The following is a 27,377-nucleotide window of genomic DNA, read 5'->3' as shown; positions in this document are numbered from 1 at the left end:
GTAAACCGCCTGGCTGATTTTGTTTTTCTTTGTTCAAATGTATATTAAGTTATTAAAAAAAAAAAAAAGAAGAACATACGCTGATACGCTGGAGATAATTTTTACATTTAACGAATCGGCGCATGCCTCTGAGTCACATGACTCCACGAAAACAATCCACAGTAGTGAGGGGCAGGAGGTGGGGGCGAAGCAAAGTGTGTCCGGATTTCGTACTCAGACATGTCTACCATATGACAAGATACACTGAATATCAGTGTTATTGATGTTTGGATCGACCCACCCATCCCCAGCTGGAGCAGCAATGTGTTCAGTTCTGTATCTGAAAGAGTTCATCAAGGAGAGACTCACTGCAGTTTGTCAAGAAATCTTCTCAGAGGTTCAAAAAGCCATCGTCCAGTATGAGGAGGAGATCAACCGTCAGCGCAGACTGCTGGATATCAGTCGGAAACCCGACACAAACTCACACATCACAGGTATGTCATAGAGAAGCCGTTGAAAATAATTTGCGCATCTACATCGATATATATGATTCAGTATGCTGATGTAAGGTCCACTCTGTGCTGTTGAAGCTCAAATTCTTCAGTGTCTGTGACTTTACTAGAATATGCGAAACAGGGTATTTATCAGTGCTGTGGTTCAGTGCCCAGTGATGGACTATGCTGGACTGGTGCAGGTCTATGGTTGCTACTAGGATAGGTCCTGCTCAACCTTATCAGAGAGACAAGAAGGTTTGAATGACACCTGTTAGTAATGTTGATCGGCACAGTCAGATTCATTTTATCCATCCATCCATCCATCCATCCATCCATTTTCTTCCGCTTATCCGGGGCCGGGTCGCGGGGGCAGAAGCCTAAGCAGAGAAGCCCAAGCTTCCCTCTCCCCAGCCACCTCCTCCAGCTCATCCGGAGGGACCCCAAGGCGTTCCCAGGCCAGCCGAGATACACAATCTCTCCAGCATGTCCTGGGTCTACCACGGGGCCTCCTCCCGGTGGGACATGCCCGGAACACCTCACCCAGGAGGCGGCCAGGAGGCATCCTAATCAGATGCCCGAGCCACCTCAACTGGCTCCTTTCGATGTGGAGGAGCAGCGGCTCTACTCCGAGCCCCTCCCGGATGGCCGCACTCCTCACCCTATCTCTAAGGGAGAGGCCAGCCACCCTTCGAAGGAAACTCATTTCTGCCGCTTGTATTCGCGATCTTATTCTTTCGGTAACTACCCAAAGCTCGTGACCATAGGTGAGGGTAGGAACGTAGATCGACCGGTAAATCGAGAGCTTCGCTTTTACGCTAAGCTCCCTCTTCACCACGACGGACCGGTGCAGCGTCCGCATCACTGCAGAAGCAGCCCCGATCCGCCTGTCGATCTCCCGTTCCCTTCTCCCATCACTCGTGAACAAGACCCCGAGATACTTAAACTCCTCCACTTGAGGCAAGAACTCGTTCCTGAGCCGGAGATGGCACTCCACCCTTTTCCGGCTGAGGACCATGGCCTCAGACTTAGAGGTGCTGATTCTCATGCCAGCCGCTTCACACTCGGCTGCGAACCGTTCCACTGCGAGCTGGAGGCCCCCCCCTGATGAAGCCAACAGAACCGCATCATCTGCAAAAAGCAGAGATGAGACTCTGAGGCCACCAAGGAAGAAGCCTTCCGCCACCTGGCTACGCCTAGAAATTCTGTCCATAAAAATTATGAACAGAATCGGTGACAAAGGGCAGCCCTGACGGAGTCCAACACCCACAGGAAACAAATCCGACTTATTACCGGCTATACGGACCAAGCTCTCACTGTGGTTGTACAAGGACTGAATGGCCCGCAACAACGGGCCAGACACCCCATACTCCCGCAGAACCTCCCAAAGAACACCCCGAGGAACACGGTCGAATGCCTTCTCCAAGTCCACAAAGCACATGTAGACTGGTTGGGCAAACTCCCACGCACACTCGAATATCCTTGAGAGGGTAAAGAGCTGGTCCAGCGTTCCACGACCAGGACGAAAACCGCATTGTTCCTCCTGAATCCGAGGTTCGACTAACGGACGCACCCTCCTTTCCAGCACCCTGGCATAGACCTTACCGGGGAGGCTGAGGAGTGTGATCCCCCGAAAGTTGGAGCACACCCTCCGGTCTCCCTTCTTAAAGATGGGGACCACCACCCCGGTCTGCCAATCCAATGGCACTGCCCCAGATCTCCACGCGATGTTGCAGAGGCGTATCAACCAAGACAGCCCTACAACATCCAGAGCCTTCAGGAACTCAGGGCGAATCTCGTCCACCCCAGGGGCTCTGCCACCAAGGAGTTGTTTAACTACCTCAGTGACCTCACCCCCAGTGATGGTCAAGTCATCCCCCTCATCCCCAGACTCTGCTTCCACTACAGAAGGCGTGTCAGTGGGATTCAGAAGGTCCTCGAAGTATTCCTTCCACCGTCCGACTATAGCCTCAGTTGAAGTCAGCAGCACCCCCCCCGCACTATAAACAGTGTGAGTGAAGCACTGCTTTCCCCTCCTGAGTCGCCTGACGGTTTGCCAGAATCGCTTCGATGCCGTCCGAAAGTCTTTTTCCATAGCCTCACCGAACTCCTCCCACACCCGAGTTTTTGCTTCGGCCACTGCCCGAGCTGCATTCCGCTTGGCCTGTCGATACCTGTCAGCTGCCTCCGGAGTCCCACAGGCTAACCAAGCCCGATAGGACTCTTTCTTCAGCTTGATGGCTCCCTTCACCTCCGGTGACCACCATCTGGTTCGGGGGTTACCACCACGACAGGCACCAACCACCTTGCAGCCACAGCTCTGAGCAGCCGCCTCAACAATGGAGGTGCGGAACATGGTCCATTCGGACTCAATGTCCTCAGCCTCCCTCGGAATGCTGTCGAAGTTCTGCCGGAGGTGGGAGATTCATTTTATCCATATCACAAAATCCTCACAAAACCTCACGTTTAACAGTGAACTACTCATCCCACAATGCACTGCAAATACAAGATTCCACAGCAAACGACTTCCAGACTTCTGGGATTGAGTCCTTTTCATTATCGTAGTGTTGTATAATAACAGTCTGAATATATTTTGCAGTTTGTATTGTGTGTGTAGTAAAGTAGAGCCCAGTTATTCATATTGTACAGTGCTTTGTTACTGACTACAGTCACCACTCTCGTGCTCACCTTCATGGGTTCAAACACTTCCATGGTAACAGCGACCTCCACCATTCAGAGACGTCACTGTTACACTTTAGGATTGTGGGTAGAGCAGTTCCTTTTCACAATGTCATGAATAAAAGGCTTTTTTGTTAAATCAAGCTTGACATCAGACTGACTAGAAATCAAAGTCTATATTTTTCTGCATATTTATACATTTATTGAACCTGACTGACACCTCCCTGTAGCACCACTCAGGGCACAATCTGAGCTTGCTGTCTCTCTGAAGATTTATGTGTAAATGATCGGCATTTATTCAGGTTTAGATACACAAATTTGTTACACAGTTTTATGTATCATCACAACAGTCACCTTGTATTTCTTTGAAAGACCTCCCACAGCAACTTGACTGTGAGGAAGAGGAGGGTCTGGATGAGCAGCCGATTTGTAACCAGGAGAGGAACTCCATTTTGGACCAGCAGGACTCAGAGCCTCCACGAGTTAAAGAGGAACAGGAGGAACTCTGCAGAAGTCAGGAGGGAGAGCGGCTTGGACTGAAGCAGGAGGCTAAAGGCATTATCGTCTGGACTGATGAGCAGTTCAGACTGCTGGAGACCATCTGGAAACCTGACATAATGTTACATAGACTAGGTATGTAAAACTGTGATGGTCTTAGTAGAAATAAGTATGACTCATGTAGGATCCTAATCAAAGCTCAAAGTTACATTTATTTTTAGAGGCACAGGAAGAATTGAAGGTCCAACTGCAATAACCAGCATGAATGCATTTCTTTGGCCTGATTTTGTGTTTTCATTTACATAAACACATTTCAATCATTAACTGACACAAAAAGGTGAAAATTGAATGAAAAAAAAGTTGACAGAATGAAAGAAGTGAAGCGTCTGTGTTTGAAATTTCCACCCACTGCTCAGACAAACTCTACACCCCTACAGAGACGCAAAGCCAAAAACATAGTTTTCATTTTGTTGTGTCAACAATTTAAGTTAAAGAATTACAGGTTTCCTCTAAGGGAGCACAGTGCTAACCACCACACCACTGTGCTTCCTCTAAGGAAGCACAGTGGTGTGGTGGTTAGCACTACTGGCTCACAGCAAGAATGACATCAAGAAGGTCTGGGTTTGCCTTGGGCTGGGCCTCTCTATGTGGAGTTTGCATGTTATCCCTTTGTCTGCGTGGGTTTTCTCCAGAGTACTCCAGTTTTCTCCCACAGTCCAAAGACATGCAGTTACTGGGGTTAGGTTAATTGGTCACTCTAAATTTCCCATAGGTGTGAATGTGAGTGTGAAAGGTTGTTTGTCTCTCCGTGTTGGCCCTGCGACAGGCTGGCGACATGTACAGGGTGTACCGTGGTGTCTGAAGCACAGCCAAAATGTTTCTCACTGTGTAAGTGCGCCATATGTAGCAACGCAGCTCTGCCCCAACATCCAGACATCCACATTCACTGAAAAGACAACACGCCAACATATGAAGCTGAACTTTGCTAATAAGAGTGTCAGAACTAAACAGTCATTTGTATCAGAGACCAAATAATTTGTCACATTTGTACACTTTTTATATAGTGAGCCACATGTTCACTACAGAGCAGAATATATTTGCTCAAATGTTTGTTTTTCCTTGGGTCATTCCTAGTATTTGGGTCCCTATCACAGAACTGAATGTATTTTGTGTAAAAATGGGCCATTACTTATTTCTAAAAGCTTGTATTACACTGTTAACCCTCCTATACCATAGAAAACAGTTACATGTGTGAAAAATTGCTTCTTTTTAAATTAGTCACAGATTTTTTCTAGCACAACTTGTGTACAATGCCAGGCCCCCAATCATCTTTAAGTTCAGTTGCCAATATAAGATATAAAAATCCAAATAATTTGACATCTTCTGTATGTTGTATGGCCTTACCATATTTTTAACATTTTGCAATATGCTGAGTATTGCAGTAACACATACTGCGATTTAGCACCCTGTTTCAACTCCAAATTATGTCTTCAAAGTTAAAACTTTGTTAAAAATCCATTTTAGCCAATGAGATAACGTTATCTCCCTTCAGTTCATTTGTTTGTTGTTTGTTTTTTGTTGTTGTTTTTGCAAAATGGCATTTTCAAGCTTATGAGCACCTACCGTAAATGTTGACATAAGACAGTCAGTCTGATATCAGTCCGTGATTGAATGAGGTCACACTGACAGTTACATGCAGTCTGTTTCTGATAATTCAGCAATTAACTGTAATAAACTGTCAAAAAACACATATCTGTTGCTGTCTACATAGACAGAAATTTACATTTAACTGAACTGTTAATTGTTCAGATCAGAATATATTTACTCAGATATCTTTTAATAATTTTTTTTTTATCTCTTTGTCTCTTCAGACCTCCACCAACATGTCGGTGAGGAAGAGGAGGTCCTCATAGAAAAGGAGAGGAACTCCAAGCTGGACCAGGTGGACCCACAGCCTCCACTGATTAAAGAGGAACGGGAGGAACTCTGCAGCAGTCAGGAGGGAGAGCAGCTTGGACTGAAGCAATCTGGGCTGGGGTCAGATTGTATATTTCCAGATAAAAGAAGCAAGTCATGATGAACCTGAAAACTGATGTACAACACAAGAGGGCACCTCCACCCTGCTATCAGGGATGTAGTGGAGGTTAAAGCAGCTCAGCTCAGTTTGTCCACATGTTTTACATTCTGCCATGTGAAATGAGAACAAGTAGCAGCAACACAGTATCAGAAAACAACATGGTTTATCATAAATATGAAAGGATTATGATGCTTCAGAAACACACACAGCACACACTCTAACAGCCCTTTATTTGCACTGAAAGACAGAATGAAGAAACCAAACCACACAGGCATGAAGTTAACCCATTTATAGCCAGTGTTCAAGATGATGGACAGAAATGAAAACCATGGAGCATTTATGCACTTCAGAAACTGCTCACACCAGTGATGTGCGGAGAGGTTTGTGACGGGTGAGGCATCTTACTCGTCGGATGCCTCACCCGTCGGATGTTCACATATGAACTTTCTGCCTCCCCCTGTGTATTTTCACCGTGCATTTATGACTGAGCACAAAGAATAAACATGTCACACACATTCATTCAATATATTAGACAGACTGTGGAACATCAGCATGTGCAGCACATGTGTAATCAAATGTGTATATTGGCGATATAAAGAGAGACAACAATGGGCATGCGCCAACCACCTGCTTCATTTATTGTATGTGGCACAGCGCCACCAAAGGTGAGCCACAGCACTGCACTGGCTCACCCAGCATTTCTTCCATGTGTTTGAACAGGCGATGGGTAAATTCCGAGATTTTGAACATTAAAATGTTGAAATAATTTTTAATTAATTAATTATTAATTAATAATTTATATAACAGGGCAGCGCGGTGGTGCGGTGGTTAGCACTGCTGCCTCACAGTTAGACTACCATCTGGAAGGCCTGGGTTCCATTCCACCTTGGCCCGGGCCTCTCTCTCTGTGGAGTTTGCATGTTCTCCCTGTGTCTGCGTGGGTTTCCTCCAGCATACTCCAGTTTCCTCCCACAGACATGCACTTACTGGGGTTAGGTTAAGTGGCTACTCTAAATTGCCCATAGGTGTGAATGTGAGTGTGGATGTTGTTTGTCTCTCTGTGTTGGCCCTGCGACAGGCTGGCGACCTGTACAGGGTGTACCCTGCCTCTCGCCCTATGTCAGCTGGGATAGGCTCCAGCCCTCCCCGTGACCCTGAACAGGATGAGTGGAAGAGAATGGATGGATGGAATTTATAAAGCAGTCAAATGTATTTTCTCTTATAGAATTTTACTTGTCATGATGAGTGCATGTCACTGGCTCACACCTTTCTGATGTCAGATTAGAAAGTCTGTATCCAACCACCCATCCAGTTGTTTTCCACTTATCCTTTTCAGGGTCACAGGGGGGCTGGAGCTTATCCTAGCTGTCATAGGGTGAAAGGCAAGTTATATGCTGGATAGGTCACCAGAGACAGACAACCATTCACATGCAATTTAGAATCATCCCACTAATTGCATGTCTTTGGATTGTGGGATGAAAACAGTGTACCCAGAGAAAACTTTCACAGACACAATGTTGAATTTCCTTGGAACTGAATAAGATTTTTACTGATAGATGATTCAATGTGAAAAGCAGGAACCCGTCTCAGTTGCCACATGGTGTGATGCACCCTGGACAGGTCAGCGGTACTCAGGGGAACTCATCACAATTTTACCAGGAGTGGGGTTGGAACCCACGAGGACTTTTGTCCATTGGATCTTAAGCCCAACACCTTAACCACTCGGCCATCCTGGTGAATAGACTTGAGAGGACTTCTGAAAGAATTTTAGGAATACAATGCCATTTTTTTTTGCCCTTCTAAAAGCGCCTGCTCTTCCTTATTTAATGCTACACAGCAGGAGAATGCATGGAGGACTTGTGATCAATACTGTATCAATGTTTAAAAAAGTGTCTTTAAGATGTTGCACATTTGATATCTGTACCTGTGCGTGCTGTCTTTATGAGATATGAATAAAATTTTAGAGTAAAAACAAAAGTCACGTGACCGCAGGACCGCAAACCACAGCAGAGCAGGGGAGGAAAAGGAGGAGCAAAGTGTGTTTGCGGTGCGTGCGCGAACATGGCTGCTGTGTGATGAAGCTGGAGCTGCCGACCGAACTTAGAGGAGAGACACAAACTTAAGTATTGATCCGAGTTGAAGCAGCGATGTGTTCAGTTCAGTATCTGAGAGAGTTCATCAAGGAGCGACTCACTGCTGCTTGTGAAGAAATCTTCTCAGAGGTTCAAAAAACCATCCTCCAGTATGAGGAGGAGATCGACCGCCAGCGCAAACTGCTGGATATCAGCCGGACACCCGACACAAACTCACGCACCATAGGTATGGAAATGTTTTTATCTGTGGGTGTGTGACAAATAAATAAATAAATAAACTGAATGGATTGTTATGAAAGTTGAACCACTGGAAAGCTCGTGAGAAGACATTTTCGATGGCACCAAGATCAACTTCATAGGACAATAAATAAGGAAGTTATCACATTTTAAGTTACGCAAAAAGTGCGGCTTCTTTGGCCGCTAATTACACTGGTAAAACAGTAAACGTGATGTCTAGTATGAGTCACTGTACTTGCTGTAACTTTCTCATCTCTAATTCAATTTTAATGATTCTGGTACCATTAGAAAGCTCATTAGGAGCTCCACGTGACTATACTAAGCAAATTCCAATAGTTTCAATTAAAACATGACTGGTAGTAAAAATATTAAAATAAGGGATTCACACGCCATGGCACACAAGATAAAAATATTTAAATATCTAAGGTAAATATATAAAATTCTAGTTGTTGGTATTTACTACGTTGTGGATGGTGGTTCTGGTCCAAATATGTGGATGCACCACCCTTTTAAGGACCATGAAGTCCTGTTTGGTGCAGTTTCCCGTCTAGGTGGTGATGCTCCCGTGCAAGATGCTCTCAGTGGTGCAGGTGTAAAAGTTCCTGAGCACCTTGAGAGGGAACTTTTACACCTGCACCATCGAGAGCATCATGCGTGGGAGCATCACCACCTGGATGGGAAACTGCACCAAACAGGACTTCATGGTCCTTAAAAGGGTGGTGCAGTTTCCCGTCTAGGTGGTGATGCTCCCGTGCAAGATGCTCTCAGTGGTGCAGGTGTAAAAGTTCCTGAGCACCTTGAGAGGGAACTTAAAGTCTCTCGGCCACCTGAGGAGGTAGAGATGCTTTCAAGTCTTCATCACACTGTTGTTGATGTGATGAGTCCAGGACAGGTCCTGAGTCCCTCTGGTGCTTCCTGCTGAAGTCCTTAATCAGTTCCTTTGTTTTGCTTACATTAAGCAGAAGGTGGTTCTCCCAGCACCAATTCAATTCAGTTCAATTTTATTTGTATAGTGCCAAATCACAACAAACAGTTGCCTCAAGGTGCTTGGCTTGAGGCGCTTGCCACCAGTTCTCCAGGTGGGAGACCTCCCTCCTATAGGCTGTTTCTTTATTGTGGGAGATTAGTCCAACAACAGTGGTGTCGTCAACAAACTTTATGATGAAATTGGACCATGACGTGGTCTTGAAGTCATGAGTGTACAGCAGAGCATTGAGGTCATAGTTTACACTTTTGAACACCCTCCTCACATCGTAGTCTGTCACAGAGAGTGTCACCTTCCCCCTGGCTCGGAGTGCAGCGGGCTGTCAGCTTCTTGACTCAAAGAGTGCAAAGAAGTTGTTCAGTTCATCAGCAAGAGCAGCATATTCACCAGGGCTGTGTGTGGTGCTTTGTAGTCTGTGACAGCGTGTAATTCCTGCCACAGTCCCTGGAGTCAGACTTTTGCAACTGTTGTTTTCGTCTACAGCCATAGTGATGTTTTGCCTCTTTCACTGCTCTGCAGGTGTTTAAGGAGGCAGCCGGGCAGGCTGTGCCACCTCCAAACAAGATAAGATATGTGTGTATGCGTGCTGTGCATGCATGAAACTGACTGGCTCATAATCGGTCACATAAAAGGATGGCCAGCCAATTCTGGTCCCTGACCGGCCAATCAGTGCATCTCTAGTTTGCGGGTTCAAACACTTCCATTGTAATCGTGACCTCCACCAATTAGAGATGTCGCTGTTTCAGTGTAGGATTGTGGGTGGAGTAGTTCTTTTCCACGATATCACGTGTATATCACTACTCCACTTTGTTCAGACAAGCTCGATATCACACAGACGTGGTTTCTACAGGAGCACATACCATTGTTTCACAGTGTTGTAGCAGTCTTTCTGCTTCAGGCTCTGTGTGCGCTCACATAAAATGGACTGTTTGATTTATCAGATGACCGGCGGATGAAGATCTACAGGGAACATAAAAATATAACACCACAATGCAACACTGTTGCTGCAAAATGTGACAAGAGAGCATTGCTGGCAGAAAATGATTAATCTTGTAAATTCAGAAATGAATTTATTTCTCTGCTCTGTGCTGCCTTTATTTCTAACCTGAAAGTTGCACATTTGAGCTCTGAAACTTTAAACTTGATTGATTCAAACATGGAAAACATTCATTCATTTTCTGCATCACCAGTACCTGTAAATTCCACCTCAAACAGCTGCAGTACCTCATGCCATCTGAGGGTGCCACCAGAGGGCGCCTCAGCTGATGAAAACATTGTATATTCTTATAATTTATTAAACCTGATTGTGGTACCAGTCACACCACAATCTGAGCTCACTGTCTCTCTAAACATTTGTGTGTAAATTATCATTATTTATTCAGGTTTTGATACATAGCTATATGTGTTTTTGTATCATCACATTAGTGACCTTGTTCATGTCTTTCTTCCTCAAGACCTTCCAAAACAACATGACTGTGAGGAAGAGGAGGGTCTGGATGAGCAGCAGGTCTGTAACCAGGAGAGGAACTCCAGTCTGGACCAGGAGGACCCAGAGCCTCCACAGATTAAAGAGGAACAGGAGGAAGTCTGCAGCAGTCAGGAGGGAGAGCAGCTTGGACTGAAGCAGGAGGCTGAAGGCCTTATCATCTGGACTGATGAAGGGCAGCTCAGACTGCTGGAGACCATCTGGAAACCTGAGAAAAAGTTAGACAGAATAGGTATGCAAAACTCTTATGGTTTTAATAAATAGGAATATGACTCATGTAGGATCCTAATCAGAGCTCAAAGTTAGATTTATTTTTAGAGGCATAGGAAAAATTGAAGGTCCAACTTCACATTTCCACATCACATCAGCAATTCTTCCTGGAAGTACTCCCTCTTCCTTTGAGTACTTCCCTGTACTTCCTTATTCCTCAAAAGTCTCCGTGTCTTCTTTCCTCTTCCAGAGGATTAGACCAAACATCTTCTTGGCAGTTTCTCTGAGAACTGCAGCTGTACTCTACCAATCATCTGCTAACTCTTCCCTACCACTCAGAGGCTGTCTCAACTCCTCCTTGAATTCTGTCCAACATTCCTCATTCTGCAACTTCCATCGTTTAATCTTTGGTTCAACCTTCATTCCCTTTGTCTTCTTGAAGACACAGACTATCATCCAATGCTGTCTAGCTACAATTTTCCCCTGACACCACCTTGCAGTCTCCTATCTCTATCTGCATATAATGTAGTCCCAACTGTGTGCATCTTCTTCCATTCTTATACCTCACTCTGTGTTCCTCCCTCTTCTTGAAATACTTTTTCAACACAGTCATTTCCACCCTTTTTGCAAAATCCACCACCTTCTGTCCTTCTGCCTTTCTCTTCTTAACACCACACCTACCCAACACCACCTCATCGCTGCTGTTCCCTTCACCTACATACCCAATGAAGTCTGTTCTAATCACCACCCTTTCCCCCCTGGGAATCACTTCTTCCAGTTTACTCCAAAATTCCTCTTTCTCTTCTGACATTCAAGCTGTGGAGCATATACAGTAACAATATTCAGCATCACACCTTCGATTTCCAGCTTCAAGCTTATGATCCTGTCTGACACTGTCTTCACCTCCACAACACTATTCACACACTCTTACTTCAAGATTACCCCTACTCCATTTTCATTCCTACCTAGACCATGGTAGAATCTTCAGTACTTCTGGCCTTGCTTCACTTCCACTTGTCTCCTCAACATACATTATATATCTGTCTTCCTTCTCGTCATATTAGCCAGCTCTTTCTCTTTACCAGTCACCTCCACGTTCCTGCCTTTTCTTCTCTCTCTGTGCCTCCTAACCCCCCACCCCACCCCACCCCCGGTATGGAAATCACATTCTTGATGATCTTGATGCATGTCTGATTCAGCAGAGATGCCCTTTCTTGAAACAACTCTCCGGGATTTGAACCAACACAAGAGTACTCTCATGTGAACTCATGCTTAAGTTTCATGAGGCAAAAGTCACCTGACGTCACAGAAACAAAGAGGAGCATGTGTTGGCTTAGCAGGGATACTAAATTAGAAAAATATGCCTTATAACTGTACACAATCCAGACATACACATTCATTTAAGAGAAAACACACCGTCTTTACATTTCATACATATACAGCATTACAGACATCCACATATGAAGCTGAACTTTGCTAACAAGAGTGTCAGAACTGAACAGTTATGTGCATTAAATTTCACTGGTATATGTGAGCCACATGCTCGCTCTGTAGAGACCTGCTAATGGCTCGGATTACAAATTGCTCAAATATTTGTTTTCTATGCTTTATTCTCGATTTGTCTTTTCAGACCGCCAACAAAAACACATCTGTAAGGAGGACCCAGAGCCGCCACAGATTAAAGAGAAACAGGTGGAACTCTGCAGCAGTCAGGAGGGAGAGCAAGTTGGACTGAAGCAGGAGGTTGATACCTTCTTGGTGACTACTATTTATGAGGAAAGTAACCACAGTGAACAAAATCCAAACAGTGAGCAGCTCCTTTCTCACAGCTCTACTGAAGCAGAGAGCCAAGATCAGGAAGAAAGCCAGCATGTGGAGTCAGGATCAACTAGAAATGCAGAGCTGAAGAGAAGTCACAGTCAGAGAGTAGACAACAGTCCTTTGTCAGAGAGTGAAACTGACACAAAGAAAAACTCTCTACAATGTAACATCTGTGGGAAAATTTTACATAATCGATTTAACCTGACCAGACATCTGAGAATTCACACAGGCGAGAAGCCATACTTTTGTAGCACCTGTGGAAAAAGATTTGCTGACTCATCAGGAGTCATAAAACACATGAGAGTTCACACTGGTGAGAAGCCATATTCTTGTACCACCTGTGGGAAAAGATTCAGTTGGAATTCAGATTTGGAGCGTCATATAAGAACTCACACCATGGAGAGGCCGCTTTCTTGTAAAATCTGTGGGAAAAGATTCAAGCAGAGGTCTGTATTGAAAACTCATGTAAGAATTCACACAGATGAGAAGCCATATCTTTGTAGCACTTGTGGGAAAAGATTCAGTCAGAGCACACACTTAAAGAAACACATGAGAATTCATGCTGGTTCAAAGTGTCATGCTTAGAAAATGAGGGACAGCTGTGAGTTGTAGCAGTGAGTTAGTGGTAGAGCTCACACTGAGCAGAAGTCAAATCACTGCAACACCTGAGTGAAAAGATGACCCATATTCAAGTCAGTATTTTCTGCGCAGAGCAGTAAACACCTCTCAGCATTGTTTATTCAGTTTATTGCCTTATTCGTATAATTGTATCAAGGGAACTCTGATCTTACATTTTATAAAGGTCAAAGTTCAGTATGCTCCTGGGCCCTATTCCAGGAAACAGGTTTAGCAAATAACTCTGAGTTTGTTAACCATAGGATAAAAGAAACTCCACGTTTTCTGTTTCAGAAAAAGAGTTAACTTCAACTCTGAGTCAGTTACTGGACAGTTAATGGATAAGGATCACAGATTCAGACCTGGATTCCATTTGGCTCAGGTCACTTTGCAGTTCATCCTGTCTGGATCCACTTTTGATCCATTCATAGCATCTTATTTTGGACCAACACGATCTGTATTCTTTATGTAAAATGTCTCATCATTTCAAAATTATTTAGAAACATCTAAAATATTGCCGACCAGTATAAGATGTATATTAAAGATATACATTAAAAGTTTACTGGAGAATTATTGAAAATATGAAATGGCCATATGCTGTAGTAAACTATTGTTTATGGATTTGGGGCAGATCTGCCCCCGGGGTCTGTTGCTGTCTAATCTCACAGGTCCATTAGTAAACTCTGTCACTGACTTGTTATCCTTGTCAAACATAAAATTAGGATTCCAGCTTAATCAAAATTCAAGTTGGGCAAATGATAATGAAGACAATATACAAAATTATATTTTCTATCAAACTTTTATTCTGTCTGTGATGATGACAGAATGGACCAAACTTATTGAAATTTTCTTTTCTAAAATCACGTCTTTTTAAGATAAATATCATGGTTCAGCACTGACATGTGCATATTCCTCAGTCCACTGGATTAAAATGGAGGCTTTGTTTTTAATTTATTTACCTGTTGCCATGGTGAACCATGGTATCAGATCTCCATTGATGATGGCTTTCTTTCTCTACTCACTCAGGCATTTAACTCAGGGTGAACATACTTACAGTTGATTGAACTGACAGCAGTTCTGGAGCAGGAAACTCAGAGTTGATCAGAGTTTGTTTTTAAACTTTCTTGAACATGGAATAGGGTTCTGTTTTGTAGGTTCATTGTTTAGTTCTGCTGTTTGTTAGTGTTGGTTATATGTTTTCGAGGTGTAAATAAAGATATTTTCAAACTTCTTCTGAGTATCTTAAATATAACCACAAAGTCCATAAACCTTTCACTTTCTTTAAGTCATTCACACCTGTACCAGGTGAATCCTTCATTATATTCACAAGCATGGATAAGCCTACTGGCAGCAGAGCCACTGAGTTTACGCAGCTGTGAAGGCCATCCATTCATCCATTGAAATCCCCTACAACTATAATATAATCCATAGGGAAATTAGCAGGGAACTCTGTGATAACTATTGTAATCCTACGTAATAGATTTCTATTGTATAGATTGTTTATATACCCATAAATGTTTATCTAAGTTATTGGAACATTATCAATGTCCAAAACACAAGCCACCCAATGTCCGTTCTCATCTGCTTTTATACTCAAATTTTTACCTGGACATCTGTAAAAATAGATGGCAACTCCAGCCAAATGATTTGTATCATGACTGAAGAGACTTTTTTCTCCCCATTGTTGTGACCAGAGCTTTACATCAGATGCCTCAGTATGGCTTTCTTGTGAAAAGGTGCAGTGTGCTTGTTGTCCTTTACAAAACAGAAAAGCAGCTTTTCTTTTAAGTGAGTCTTTAAGTCCCCTTGTGTTAAAAGTTTTTAACTGAAAAAAAAGAACACATGAACACGTTAGAAGATGTTTAGGAGAGTGGGTAAAAAAAACTTGAGGTAGAGGCCCCCTTAACAGAACTGGGAGAACATGCAACCTCCACACAGCAAGAGGTTTAGGCCAAGGTGGAATCAAACAAAGGCCTTCTAGGTGTCATTCATGCTGTTAGGCAGTGGTGCTAAACACTGTGCTGCCAATACTGAACGCATAAAATCCACAGCTAGCTTGGCTAGGCTACCAGCTATTTGGCAGACAGTCAGCTGATCAGCAGCAACCATGTAACAGCTGATTGGTGAGGAAGGTGAGTATTCTCGGATAGCAGCTCCAAAGAGAGAAATATAGTGAGAAGATGATTAAGTCCACTATCTAATACTGCCACATACAACAATGAAACTGACAAATGACAAGAGGAATATTGAGACAATATACACAGAGAGGGATAATAAGGGAACAGGTGGGGAGCACAGCTCCAAGTAATTACAACATAAAAGACAAGGAAGTAAAACTAAACAGAGCACAAGCAACAATGACTGACTAGGGAAAACAGGAAACAACTGAGTGCAGACTTGACACCACAAGGAGAGACTAAAGAAAACTAAGCTTTAAAAATACTGGGAAACCTAAGTAAGAATACACAAAAAGGGGTGCAAGAAACCTCAAAGACATTAAGTTTATGGTCATATATGATCAAGAAAATCAACATTCTTCACATTTCAGAACATGGAAGCAGCTTTAAATATCGCTAACATAATTATAAAACAATCAATTATCTCATCATTGACTAACTGATGAATCACTGCAGCTCCAATGGATTCTTTGCATTTGACAACCCACTACAGCAACTACAGAATAAAACCACTAACCAGACTGATTCAAGATTGAAAACATGCTGAATATGAAGAGTAGTATAATTTAAACTCACATGATTATCAGCCATAAGAACAGATCCTGATTTATATTGATGTAAGGTATATAAATGTAAGTACAGTTTGAATCAGTGCAATATTATTTTCAGACATCAATGGACCACTGAACTTCTCAGCTTCTAAAATGTAAAGCCTCATTTAGAAACTACATAAGTACATATAATGGTCAGGATCAACATGAACCTACCTTCTCTGTCGATTTGACTTTAATCAACTCTGCAGTGTCTCCATCATCCAAGAGCCGAAGTCCAGCATAGAGCGGCTGGTTGAATGTGGTCTGGACTCTGTGAAGCTGAATCATGGTTTCAGAGATGCTGTAGAAAGACAGAATACCTGCTCTGTGATCCAGGTACACTCCTACTCTGGAGCACTGAGGACCTGAGAGGTCAGTTCTAACCTTCTTGTACCGAAATATATAACTGTTTGCATCACAATACAACGCCCAAGATTTGTCATTCCATCCAAGTACACATTCATTACCCTTCCCTGCTCTGCTGATATCCTTGTATGTGACTGCTACATTAACTCCTCTCCCTCTCCACTCCACCTCCCAGTAACAACGCCCAGTCAGACTCTCTCTGCTAAGCACCTGATAACATCCAGTGAATCTGTCTGGATGATCAGAATAAGACTGTTGTTGTTTCATAAATGTTACTTCTCTGTTTCCCTCAGATAATAACAGCTTTCTGTGTGCTGTGTTTGGATCCAGTGTGATTTCAAGTGAATATTTTAAGAATTCAGCTCTGGTCTTTGGCTCTGATGGTGACAGTAAAACATCCACTTCAGTGACTGTCAGTGAGATGTTTGTCCATTCCTCTCTCAGGATGTCCTGTAGTTTATCTCTGGTCTCTGACACAGCTGCTGTCACATCCTCAAAGTACCTCAGAGGACCAATATTGATGCTGGATGAGTGTGTAGACTCACTGAGTGCTGACAGTGAGGGGTAGTTGTGTAGAAACTGGTTGTGATCCTCTGTGTGTGAGAGCTGCTCCAGCTCGGCGTCTTTCCTCTTCAGCTCAGCGATCTCCTGTTCCAGCTTCTCCTGAAGCTCTTTGACTCGACTCACTTCAGTTTCCTGCTGGGATCTGACCTGCTGCTTCACATCAGAGCTTCTTTTCTGGATCAGACGGATCAGCTCAGTCAGCATCTTCTCACTGTCCTCCACTGCTTTATCAGCAGAGCCATTGATGGCCTCCACCTCCTGTTGAAGCAGCTTCACATCTTTCTCTCGGTCCTGGATTCTCTGCTGGATGTTTAGTCGTCTCACCTCGAGCTCCTTCTGCTTCTCAGTCCTTTCTGCTGCAGCTGGGACTGTTTCATGGCCTTTATGTTCATCCATTGCACAGAGATAACAGATACTCTGCTGATCAGTACGACAGAAAATCTTCATCACCTCATCATGATAAGGGCAGATGTTCTCCTGGAGCTTCTTGGAGGGGGCCACCAGCCTGTGTTTCTTTAATTGAGGTACATCATAGTGAGATTGGAGGTGTTTCTCACAGAAAGAAACTAAACAGAACAGACAGGACTTGGTGGCTTTCAGCTTCCTCCCAGTGCAGACATCACAGGCCACATCTTCAGGTCCAGCATAGCAGTGATCAGCTGGAGCAGCTTGGAGTCCAGTCTTCTTCAGCTGCTCCACCAAAACTGCTAATATAGCGTTTTTCTCCAGGACAGGCCTCGGTATGAAAGTCTTCTTGCACTGAGGGCAGCTGTTGATTTTCTTCCTGTCTTCTTCATCCCAGAAACCTTTAATACAGTTCATGCAGTAGCTGTGTCCACAGGGAATAGCCACCGGATCCTTCAGTAGATCCAAACAGATGGAACAAGAGAAGGTTTCTCGGTCCAGCTGAACTCCTTTCTGCGCCATTTCTCCTCTCAGTGTCAGTGACTGTGTTTTTCTGCCGTATAACTGAAACTAGTCTGAGCTCTGATCTCAACAATACGTGTTTCTGCAGTGAATGAAGCCTGTCAGCTCTTACATATCACCACATGTTGGTTACACTCATCTTCAAACTGCAGATCTGAATGGGGAGGGAACGAGGAAACGTGGAGAGAGAGGAGGTGCTGTGTTTAAGAGCAGGAAGAAGAGGGAGGATTATCAAGCTGTGCTTCATTCCAGGAAGGGGAGCGGTTTGAGAGCGATACTGTGTTTAACTATTTTTATTTATGGTTCACTTTGACTTTTAAGCTTGTTAATCCTTTCTTTTATATAAATAACCTTCACTATAGAAATGTTGCAGAAAACAGTCATGAGAATGGAGAAGTTTCCCGGCAGCAGAGCGACTATTTCTACACAGGAAGTTAAAACTACAATATTAGAAAAATATGAAGAGGTTAAACACAGAATAGAGACTTAAAGCAACTTGGCAGCTGCAGACAAAGCAGAGTGTGAGTGTGCACGAGACAAGCAGCAAGTATTAAACACTGTATGAATGTCTGTGAGCTTTCAGCTCTTTGTTGGGAAGATGCTACTATATTAATAAAGTTTAGCCTGTTTGAAGCCAGGAAAGGAAGGTGGCAAAAATACAGACTGAATAACCCAATGGCTATTTCTCAGTATCACCACTCTGTCATTAAGGCACGGAAGGATCTGATGGATTATATTTGTTATTCCATTAAATTCCTGTTTATATGTGTGTATGACAGTTTAGGCCTTTTTTTTCTCTCTTTTTTGATTAAATGCCTTGGTGGCTTAAGAATTTCATCTCTGCTCTTTGTGGATGATGCAGTCCTGCTGGCTTCATCTGGTGGTGGCCTCCAACTTGCAGTGGAATGGTTCACAGCCAAGTGTGAAGTGGCAGGATTGAGAATTAGCGCCTCTAAGTCTGAGGCCATGGTCATCAGCCAGAAAAGAGTGGAGTGCCCACTCCAGCTAAGGGATGAGATGCTGCCCCAGGTGGAGGAGTTAAAGTATCTTAGAGTCTTGAAGCAACTATTTGTTGTGATTTGGTGCTATGTAAAATAAAATTGAATTGAATTGAACTGAATTGTTGAAGAGTGACGGGAAAAGGGAGCGGGAAATTGACAGGCAGATTGGGGCTGTGTCTGCAGTGATGTGGATGCTGCACTGGTCTGTCTTGGTAAAGAGGAAACTAAGAGTGAAATGGAAACTGTCAATTTACTGATCGAACTATGCTCCTACCCTCACCAATGGTCACGAGCTTTCTGTAGTGTCGAGAAGAACAAGATCACGAATACAAGCAGCAGAAATGAGCTTCCTCTAAAGGGTGGCTGGTCTCTGCCTTAGAGATAGGGTGAGGAGTGCAGCCATTTGGGAAGGGGCTCAAAGTAGAGCTGCTGCTCCTCCACATCGAAAGGAGCCAGATGAGGCGGCTCGGGCATCTGACAAGAATGCCTCCTGGGTGCCTCTTGGATGAGATGTTCCGGGCATGTCCTACCAGGAGGAGATCCCGGGGCAGACCCAGGACATGGTGGGGAAATTATATCTCTTGGCTGGTCTGGGAATGAGCTGGAGGAGGTTGGGGTGAGTATTTTTCTGAGTATTGCTCTCACCTGTCTTGTGCAAGAGATGTGTGTCACTCTGTCTTTTGACAGAAAGATAGAAGGACAAAGATAGACAGATGAAGATATATTAGTGGGCAGGAAAGAGAGACTAATTGAGAAATCCTGTAGAAAGCCCAGCCTATGGTGGAGAGCCATGAACACTGATGAATGTCCAAGAAGCTATGGCAATGGTGTAGTCCACAATTGAGCAAGACTCCCATTGAGGAGAGGTAATGTCTGACATGAGTCAGGAGGAGAGTGAGGGAGAATCAGATGGTGGACTGGTCAGCAACCCATCATTTTTCCCTGGCAAGGAAGCTACATCTGAGGAGCCAGGCTAGTGGTCACTGGAGATGGACCACCCGCCTCACCTACATCATCACAGCCACCTTCAGACGCTGTGATAGGTGCTGAGTGAAGGTTATTATTTTAGCCAGTTTTAGATTTGTAAAATTTGGTGGTTTCTAGTCAAAAACTAACCACAGTTAAAAATGGTTACTTAATATTTAGGTTACAGAAGTAAACCTAAACTAATTACAAATATATATTCTCTTTAGCGTTGGCTCAGCCTCAGTCTGTGAGGTTCAGCTGGGTAAGGTGGAACTACACAGAGAGTTACACAGCCCATGTCATAGTCCTGGGTCTTGGACCCAGAGTTTTAAGTTACAGACTTCCAAGTTATCATTATTGAATGTATTTTCTATGTGACCTCTGGTTGTTTTGCTATTTCATGGTATTGTGTTTGTCACAGTTGGGGCTGTGTGTAGGAAGGGGTGGACCAAAAAAGCAGGACGTGGGAGACAGACTTAAACTAAAAACTACTTTATTTGCAGGAGAATTAGATAATAGAACAAACACAAAATACAAAACCCGAAATCTCAAACAAATCAGGATTAGAAACAAAGCCTGGGAGACATACTAAAAGGGACAAAACACTGGACAGGGAACACACAGCGACACCACAACAAGGAACAGAGAAAAACTAAGGGCTTAAATACACACAAGGAAGTCGGGGAGCGTGGAAACAACAGGGAGCAACAGTTGAAACAAATGAAACTAATAACATAGGGGAAGCAAAACTAAACACAAAGCACAGGGAACACGAGACTGTCAAAATAAAACAGGAAGTGACTCAAGGGAACAGAGACGCAGACCTGACACTAAACACTGGGAAACGCAAGGAACTAGAAAATCAAAACATAACCAAAACCCCACAACAAAAGAAAAACAGACAAAATAAAGCCAAAACACACAGGGTCACACAAACCACCCATGACAGTGTTTTGTTTATGTGTGTTCGTTGTCGCAAGGTCTGTGAATCTTCCTCTGTTTGTTCTGCTGGTCTGCTCGTGAGTTTTCCTGCAAATCCCCAGTTTGGATTTATGGACTGCTATTTTCCGTTGGACTTCTGCAAACACCGAAATAAAGATCAGTTTTCATTTATTCCACTCTGCTTTTCAAGTCTGCATTTGATCCACATTAACACCTCCACAAATGATGAGAGCCAAGAGTGCAGTGACAAAACATCCTGAAACAGCTGACCCTACTGCACATGCATGGCGAAACACTGAAGATCCTCTGAGTGTGTTCATGTGCCTGGTCAATTGTGTGACTCTACAGGACATATGTTAGTGTACTATAGAAGAGGAAGACTGATTTGGAGCAGAGGGGTGGGAGCTGAACCTTACAGACTTCCAGGTATTTATTTTATCCAATTGAGGGCATATTGGAAGGAACATTGTTGTGGAGGTCCTGTGCTCAAAAGAATGGGGACTCCCCCTTTTCAGCACCATTGTGCCACAAAACAGATACAGAGAAATAATGTGCTACCTGCAATTTGACAGATAAGAGAAAAAGTGCTACCGACTGACAAGTGACAAGTTTGACGTGGTGAATGAGGTGTTGGACAGGCTGATCAACAACAGCATCACCTGCTATAAGCCAAGAGTAGAAATTACTCTTGACACCAGTGCTTAAGGCAAGTACAATAAAAACATGGATGACCAAGTTTGGTGTGGAAGAATTTGACTGACCTGCACAGAGTCCTGACCTCAACCCGAGAGGACACGTCTGACTTTGACCCAGACCTCCTCAACCAACATCACTGTCTGACTTTACAAATGCACTTTCATAAAAGCTTCTAGAAGCTGTTATAACTGCAAAGAGTGGGCCAACGTCATACTAAACCCTATGGATTAGGAATGGGTTGTCACTCAAGTTTATATGCATGTGAAGGCAGACAAGCAAATATGTCTGTGTAGATTCTCAGTTATCCAGGTCATAGTAGTCTCTGGAGCTTGAAAAAAGGCGACTGGACTTCTTTTTGTTTCTTGAAGACGTTTCACCTCTCATCCGAAAGGCTTCTTCAGTTCTCAACCAAATGGTGGAGAGACCCAGGTATTTAAACCCCTGTGGGCGTAGTCCCCTGGAGGTGGTTATGACCCTCTATTGATCATGTGCTTGAACACATGTGCCCAGGTGTGAAGGGGGCGTGGGTCATATTTAATCAGTGGTTTCAGTTGAAACCAACTTAGGATTCCGCTCCATTGTTTCCTGTGGCCTATTGAGGTCACTGGAACAAAGGTGTGAATGGGGGTTGAGACGTCTGGGAAGGGAGCTCAGGACAGCACTGTAAGCGGGGGAAAGTTGGTGACGTAATCCACCTCCTCTGTTCAATGATGGTTGTTCACAGTGGACATAGATGGCTTCTTTCACTCCTCTTTCAAACCATCTGTTTTCCCTGTCCAAAATGTGGACATTGGCATCCTCAAAAGAGTGCCCTTTTTCCTTCAGATGCAGATGTACTGCTGAATCTTGTCCTGTCGAGGTGGCTCTTCTATGTTGTGCCATTCGTTTGTGAAGAGGCTGTTTGGTTTCACCAATGTAGAGGTCCGAGCACTCTTCACTGCACTGAACAGCATACACTACATCGCTGATCTTGTGTTTGGCGGGTTTGTCCTTGGGATGAACCAGTTTTTGTCTTAGGGTGTGACTTGGTTTGAAGTATACTGAGATGTCATGCTTGGAGAAAATTCTTCTGAGTTTCTCTGACAAGCCTGACACATATGGGATGACAATGTTGTTCCTCTTGTCCTTCCCATTCTCTGTAGTTTGTGTTTGGCCTTCATTCCTGTGCATCTTAGCTGATTTGATGAAGGCCCAGTTGGGGTAACCGCATGTTTTGAGGGCTTTCTTAATGTGTGTGTGTTCCTTATGCTTCCCTTCTGCCTTAGAGGGAACACTTTCCGCACGGTGTTGTAGGGTCCTGATCACCCCAAGTTTGTGTTCCAGAGGGTGGTGGGAGTCAAAGAGGAGATACTGGTCTGTGTGTGTGGGCTTCCGGTAAACTTCAATGTTGAGGCTTCCATCTTCCTCGATAAGCACCGCACAGTCCAGGAATGGTAACTTGTTATCTCTGGTGTCCTCCCTGGTAAAACGTATGTATTTATCCACTGAGTTAATGTGACGAGTGAAGGCTTCTACTTCTCGGGTTTTGATTTTGACCCAGGTGTCATCTACATATCTGTACCAGTGGCTAGGTGCCGTCCCTTTGAAAGAACCAAGAGCTTTACTTTCCACTTCCTCCATGTAAAGGTTGGCTACAATGGGAGACACTGGGGAGCCCATGGCACATCCATGCTTCTGTCTGTAGAATCCATCATTGTATTTAAAATATGTTGTGGTAAGGCAGAGATCTAAAAGTGCACAAATCTGATCTGGGGTGAAGCTGGTTCTGTTCAGTAAGGAATCGTCTTCCTGTAGTCGTCTTCTGACGGTCTCCACTGCCTCAGTTGTAGGTATGCAAGTGAAAAGTGAAACCACATCAAAGGACACCGTGGTTTCATCTGGATCCAGTACAAGATTCTGGACCTTGTTAGTAAAATCTGTAGAGTTTTCAATGTGGTGGGGTGTGATGCCAACAAGCGGTGATAAGATGGTGGCGAGGTGTTTGGAAATGTTGTAGGTGACCGAGTTTATACTGCTGATAATGGGTCGAAGTGGGACTCCTTCTTTGTGGATCTTTGGGAGTCCATAAATGCATGGAGTGGCTTCTCCAGGGTACAGGCGGTAGTAAGTGGGGCGGTCAATGGCTTTTTCCTTTTCAAGTTGTTGCAGGCAGCAAACAACTTTTTTCTTGTAGTTGCTTGTGGGATCACGTCTCAAGACCTCATAAGTATTGTTGTCACTGAGGAGTGTAGTAATTTTGTTGTGGTAATCCGATGAATTCAGCACAACCGTGCACCTCCCCTTGTCGGCTGGCAGTATGGTGATGTTTTGATCCTTGCTTAGGGCTGTGATGGCCTTCTTCTCCTGAATGGTGAGGTTGGATGGAGGAAGTCTTGCACTGGCGAGAGTGGCTGAAACTTTCATCCTGATCTGTTCTGCTACAGGATGAGAAAGTTTGTTATTTCTTATAGCGGTTTCTGTTGCTGTGATGAGGTCTACTATAGGAAGCTGTTGTGGGGCTATGGCAAAGTTGGGTCCTTTGGCTAGCACATTTTCTTCTGGTTTGGTAGGTTCTTCACCCACTTTCCTTGGTTTCCATTGCTTATCGTGTCGTCCTGTTTGTTAACAGATGAATGGTATGCCTTGGTTTGCAGAGTTTGAAATTTACGTAGTTGTCTTTCCTTGCCTTTGATGTGTTGTGCGAGCTGGGCTTTGTCCACAAATGTAGAAACTTCTTCTGCGATGGTGTGAGGTAAGAGTGATGAGAGTTTCTGCTGAGTCTGGTGGATTTTGTTCTGGAGTGCATCTATGGTGAAATGGACCTGTCTTATCCTTTCACTTAAAAGGTGGTTCTGTGCTCTCCATAGAATTTGGTCAGCTCTATGTCCTTTTACTGTGGACCCAAGGTGCAAACTCTTGGGAACCAGTCTGGACTGTCTGCATCTCAAGTTGAAACGAAGGTGGTTCCTGTAGTCCGCTAGCTTTCTTGAGTCCCTTTCATACTCCCGCACCAATTGAAGGGTGTTCCTCCCAAAGTGCAAGGCAATATGTCTGTGTAGATTCTCAGTTATCCAGGTCATAGTAGTCTCTGGAGCTTGAAAAAAGGCGACTGGACTTCTTTTTGTTTCTTGAAGACGTTTCACCTCTCATCCGAAAGGCTTCTTCAGTTCTCAACCAAATGGTGGAGAGACCCAAGCAAATACTTTTAGCAATAAAGTGTATAATAAAGACTGAAGCATGTTTATCCATAGTCAATACATTTTTTTCTATGTTCATATGCATGTATAGCTGTTCAGCTGCTTGTTAACACAAATGTCTGATCAGACAATCACATGGTACCAGCTAAGTGCATTTAGGCATGCAGACATGGTCAGGACAACTTGCTGAAGTTCAAACTTAGCATTAGAATGGAGAAGAAGTTGGTACTAACCATGTGTCTCCCTGCTCTTCACACTTTCCCTTTGGTGTCACGCAGCTTGCTCATCAGCTTTACTACTCTGCACTGACAATACTGACTTGAATATGGGTCATCTTTTCACTCAGGCGTTGCAGTGATTTGACATCTGCCCAGTGTGAGCTCTACCACCAACAAACTGCTGCGACTTACAGCTGTTGAATGTTTTCTGAGCATGAAATTTTTAATCAGCATGAATTCTCATGTATCTCTTTAACTGTATCTTCCCAGTGATTTTTTTTTTGTCACAGGTGCTACAAAGATATGGCTTCTCACCTGTGTGCATCCTCTTGTCTGCTTTGAATGCTGATAAGTCCCTAGATATTTCACACAGGTATTACAAGAAAGTGTCTTCTCACCGAGTGTGACTTCTTAAATGAATTTTGAATCCTGTTTGCCAACTGAATCCTTTCCCACAGCTTCCAGAAGAATATGGCTTCTCCAAAGCCCACTTCTCATTGCATCTTCTCACCTGAATGAATCCTCAGATGTCTAACCAGGTGGGATTTACTTTCACTTTGAAAATTTTTCCCACAGGTGTCACATTGTAGAGACTTTTTCCTTCTGTCAGTTTTACTCTGACTCTCTGACAGGCGTGTTTTCTATTCTCTGAATGTTGCTTCAATTTCTGTAATGCCTCCTCCTCGCCAGCTCTGCATTTCTAGTTGATCCTGAGTCCACATGCTGGCTTCCAGAGAGCTGTGACAAAGTAGTTGCTCACTATTTGGTTCTTCTTCACTGTGGTCAATTCCTCATAAGTAGAAGTCACCATAAAGGTATCAGCCTCCTGCTTCACTCCAAGCTGCTCTGCCTCCTGACTGCTGTAGCGTTTGTTGGAGGTCATTTTATGAAAACAGCAACATATATATGTGTTAAAATCTTTGCTCTTACATTTCTGTGTTTAAGATGTCTGTTCAGATATAAAATAAAATGGTTATTTCATGTCCAATACACTGGACATGTATGCAGTTCTGACCTGGATTAATCTGTGAACTGTGTGAAAACGGATAATTAAATTTAATAATTGACTCCTTATTCCATTGTGTTGTGTAATTCCTGTCCGATAAACGAACATGCCGAAACCTGGAAGGAATAAGCTGGCAGCAGGTTTCTTCAAGTTCCTCCTGTTCCTCTGTAATCTGTGGAGGCTCTGGGTCCCCCTGGTTACAGACCTGCCTTGATGAACAAAGAACCACAAGATCAAAGGTCACTAATTTGATGATACAAAAAACACACATAAAACTGCTTTACAAAAGCATTTATTTTAGATATTATTTTTTTAATTCAGGTCCATTTTACCTGAATAAATGGTGATCATTTGCACACAAATGCTTAGAGAGGCATGACTGGTGCCACAGTGAGCTTTTGATCAGGTTTAATAAAATCTATGAATATGAACAAAGTTTTCATCAGCTGAGGCGCCCCCTGGTGGTACCCTCAGATTCCATGAGGTACTGCAGATGTTTGAGGTGGAATTTACAGGTATTGGTGATGCAGAAAATGAATGAATGTTTTCCATGTTTAAAATGATCAAGTTTAAAGCAGAGCTCCAATGTGCAACTGTCAGATTAGAAATAAAGGCAGCACTGAGCAGCGGAATATTAATTTGTGAATTTACAAGATTGATCATTTTCTGCCAGCAGTGTTCTCTTGTCACATGTGCAGCAACAGTGTTGCATTTTGGTGTTATATTTTTATGTTCCCTGCAGGGCTTCTTCGGCAGGTCATCTGATAATATCGCTGATCAGAGTAGGTGTCACTCAGCTGGTCCATTTTGTGATGAAGAAGAGAGAAAGAAGGCATCAAACAGTCCATTTTATGTGAGCGCACACAGAGCCTGAAGCAGAAAGACTGGCTGAACAGGGAAAGTTAATAACACCGTCATAACGGAGCTCAACAGTGAGGCTTACAAAGTCAGAATTCCTGGAAGGGATTTTGACTTTCTGAGCTCTAATGTTGTGGCCATCTAAAGTAAACTTGCTGTGAGATACAACACTGTGAAACGATGGCATGGTTACTTGCTATTCTTTCATTTTATCTTAGTAGTGATGCAGAGAATACAGTAGGTTTGTGTGTGTGAGAGAATGAGAAACCAACCATTGCACCATAAAAGACTAGAATAGAGAGAAAAGGACAGATCCAGGGAGAGCAGAGAGGTGCGAGAGGTTTCTTGATGCGGTGCTTAGGGAGGCTAAGAGAACAGCTGATGACAAATTTATGTGTACACATCCATGCTGGCCACCGAGGCTCAGAGAGATTAACAGGAGAGCTTTCGTAATGATCTAATTTTTTTGTCAGAGTCACACCAGGAAAGCGGCTGGACCAGACGGTATTAGTGGACGTGTCCTTAAGACCTGCGCTGACCAGCTGGCACCTGTGTTTACACTGATATTCAACCTCTCACTGAAACTGTGTGTGATTCCCACCTGCTTTAAAAAGTCCATCATAGTCCCTGTCCCAAAGAAAACACACCCCAGCAGCCCCAATGACTTCAGGCCCATAGCACTCACCTCTGTGGTGATGAAGTGTTTTGAGAGACTC

General features: G+C 43.7%; 2 protein-coding genes and 1 non-coding gene across 4 annotated transcripts; 1 reads left to right on the top strand and 2 right to left on the bottom strand.

Annotated features, from left to right (window-relative positions):
• Nucleotides 1–301: 301 nt before the first annotated feature.
• LOC115796911 (zinc finger protein 394-like) lies at nucleotides 302–14,354 on the top strand. 2 transcript variants are annotated; one of them, XM_030753393.1, is made up of 4 exons: nucleotides 302–473; nucleotides 3,522–3,782; nucleotides 10,494–10,757; nucleotides 12,366–14,354. In XM_030753393.1, the coding sequence occupies exons 1-4, from the start codon at nucleotides 302–304 to the stop codon at nucleotides 13,139–13,141; spliced, it is 1,473 nt and encodes a 490-aa protein (XP_030609253.1). In that variant the 3' UTR covers nucleotides 13,142–14,354. The 2 variants fall into 2 exon arrangements, with proteins under 2 accessions (XP_030609253.1, XP_030609252.1); XM_030753392.1 differs by lacking the exons at nucleotides 302–473; nucleotides 3,522–3,782 and adding an exon at nucleotides 7,826–8,043.
• Nucleotides 7,378–7,460, bottom strand: trnal-uaa (transfer RNA leucine (anticodon UAA)). Its single transcript has one exon. It is a non-coding gene; the product is annotated as a tRNA-Leu (tRNA).
• Nucleotides 14,355–16,066: 1,712 nt separating the features above from the next.
• LOC115796996 (tripartite motif-containing protein 16-like) lies at nucleotides 16,067–17,834 on the bottom strand. Its single transcript, XM_030753486.1, is given in 2 exon segments — nucleotides 16,067–16,126; nucleotides 16,128–17,834. Coding segments are annotated over 2 exon segments (1,731 nt in total). The 5' UTR covers nucleotides 17,799–17,834.
• Between the last annotated feature and the right edge of the window lie 9,543 nt (nucleotides 17,835–27,377).

This window comes from Archocentrus centrarchus, chromosome 18 (genome assembly GCF_007364275.1).
Source record: "Archocentrus centrarchus isolate MPI-CPG fArcCen1 chromosome 18, fArcCen1, whole genome shotgun sequence".
Taxonomy (NCBI): Eukaryota; Metazoa; Chordata; class Actinopteri; order Cichliformes; family Cichlidae; genus Archocentrus; species Archocentrus centrarchus.
This window is presented reverse-complemented; position numbering and strand designations above follow the sequence as displayed.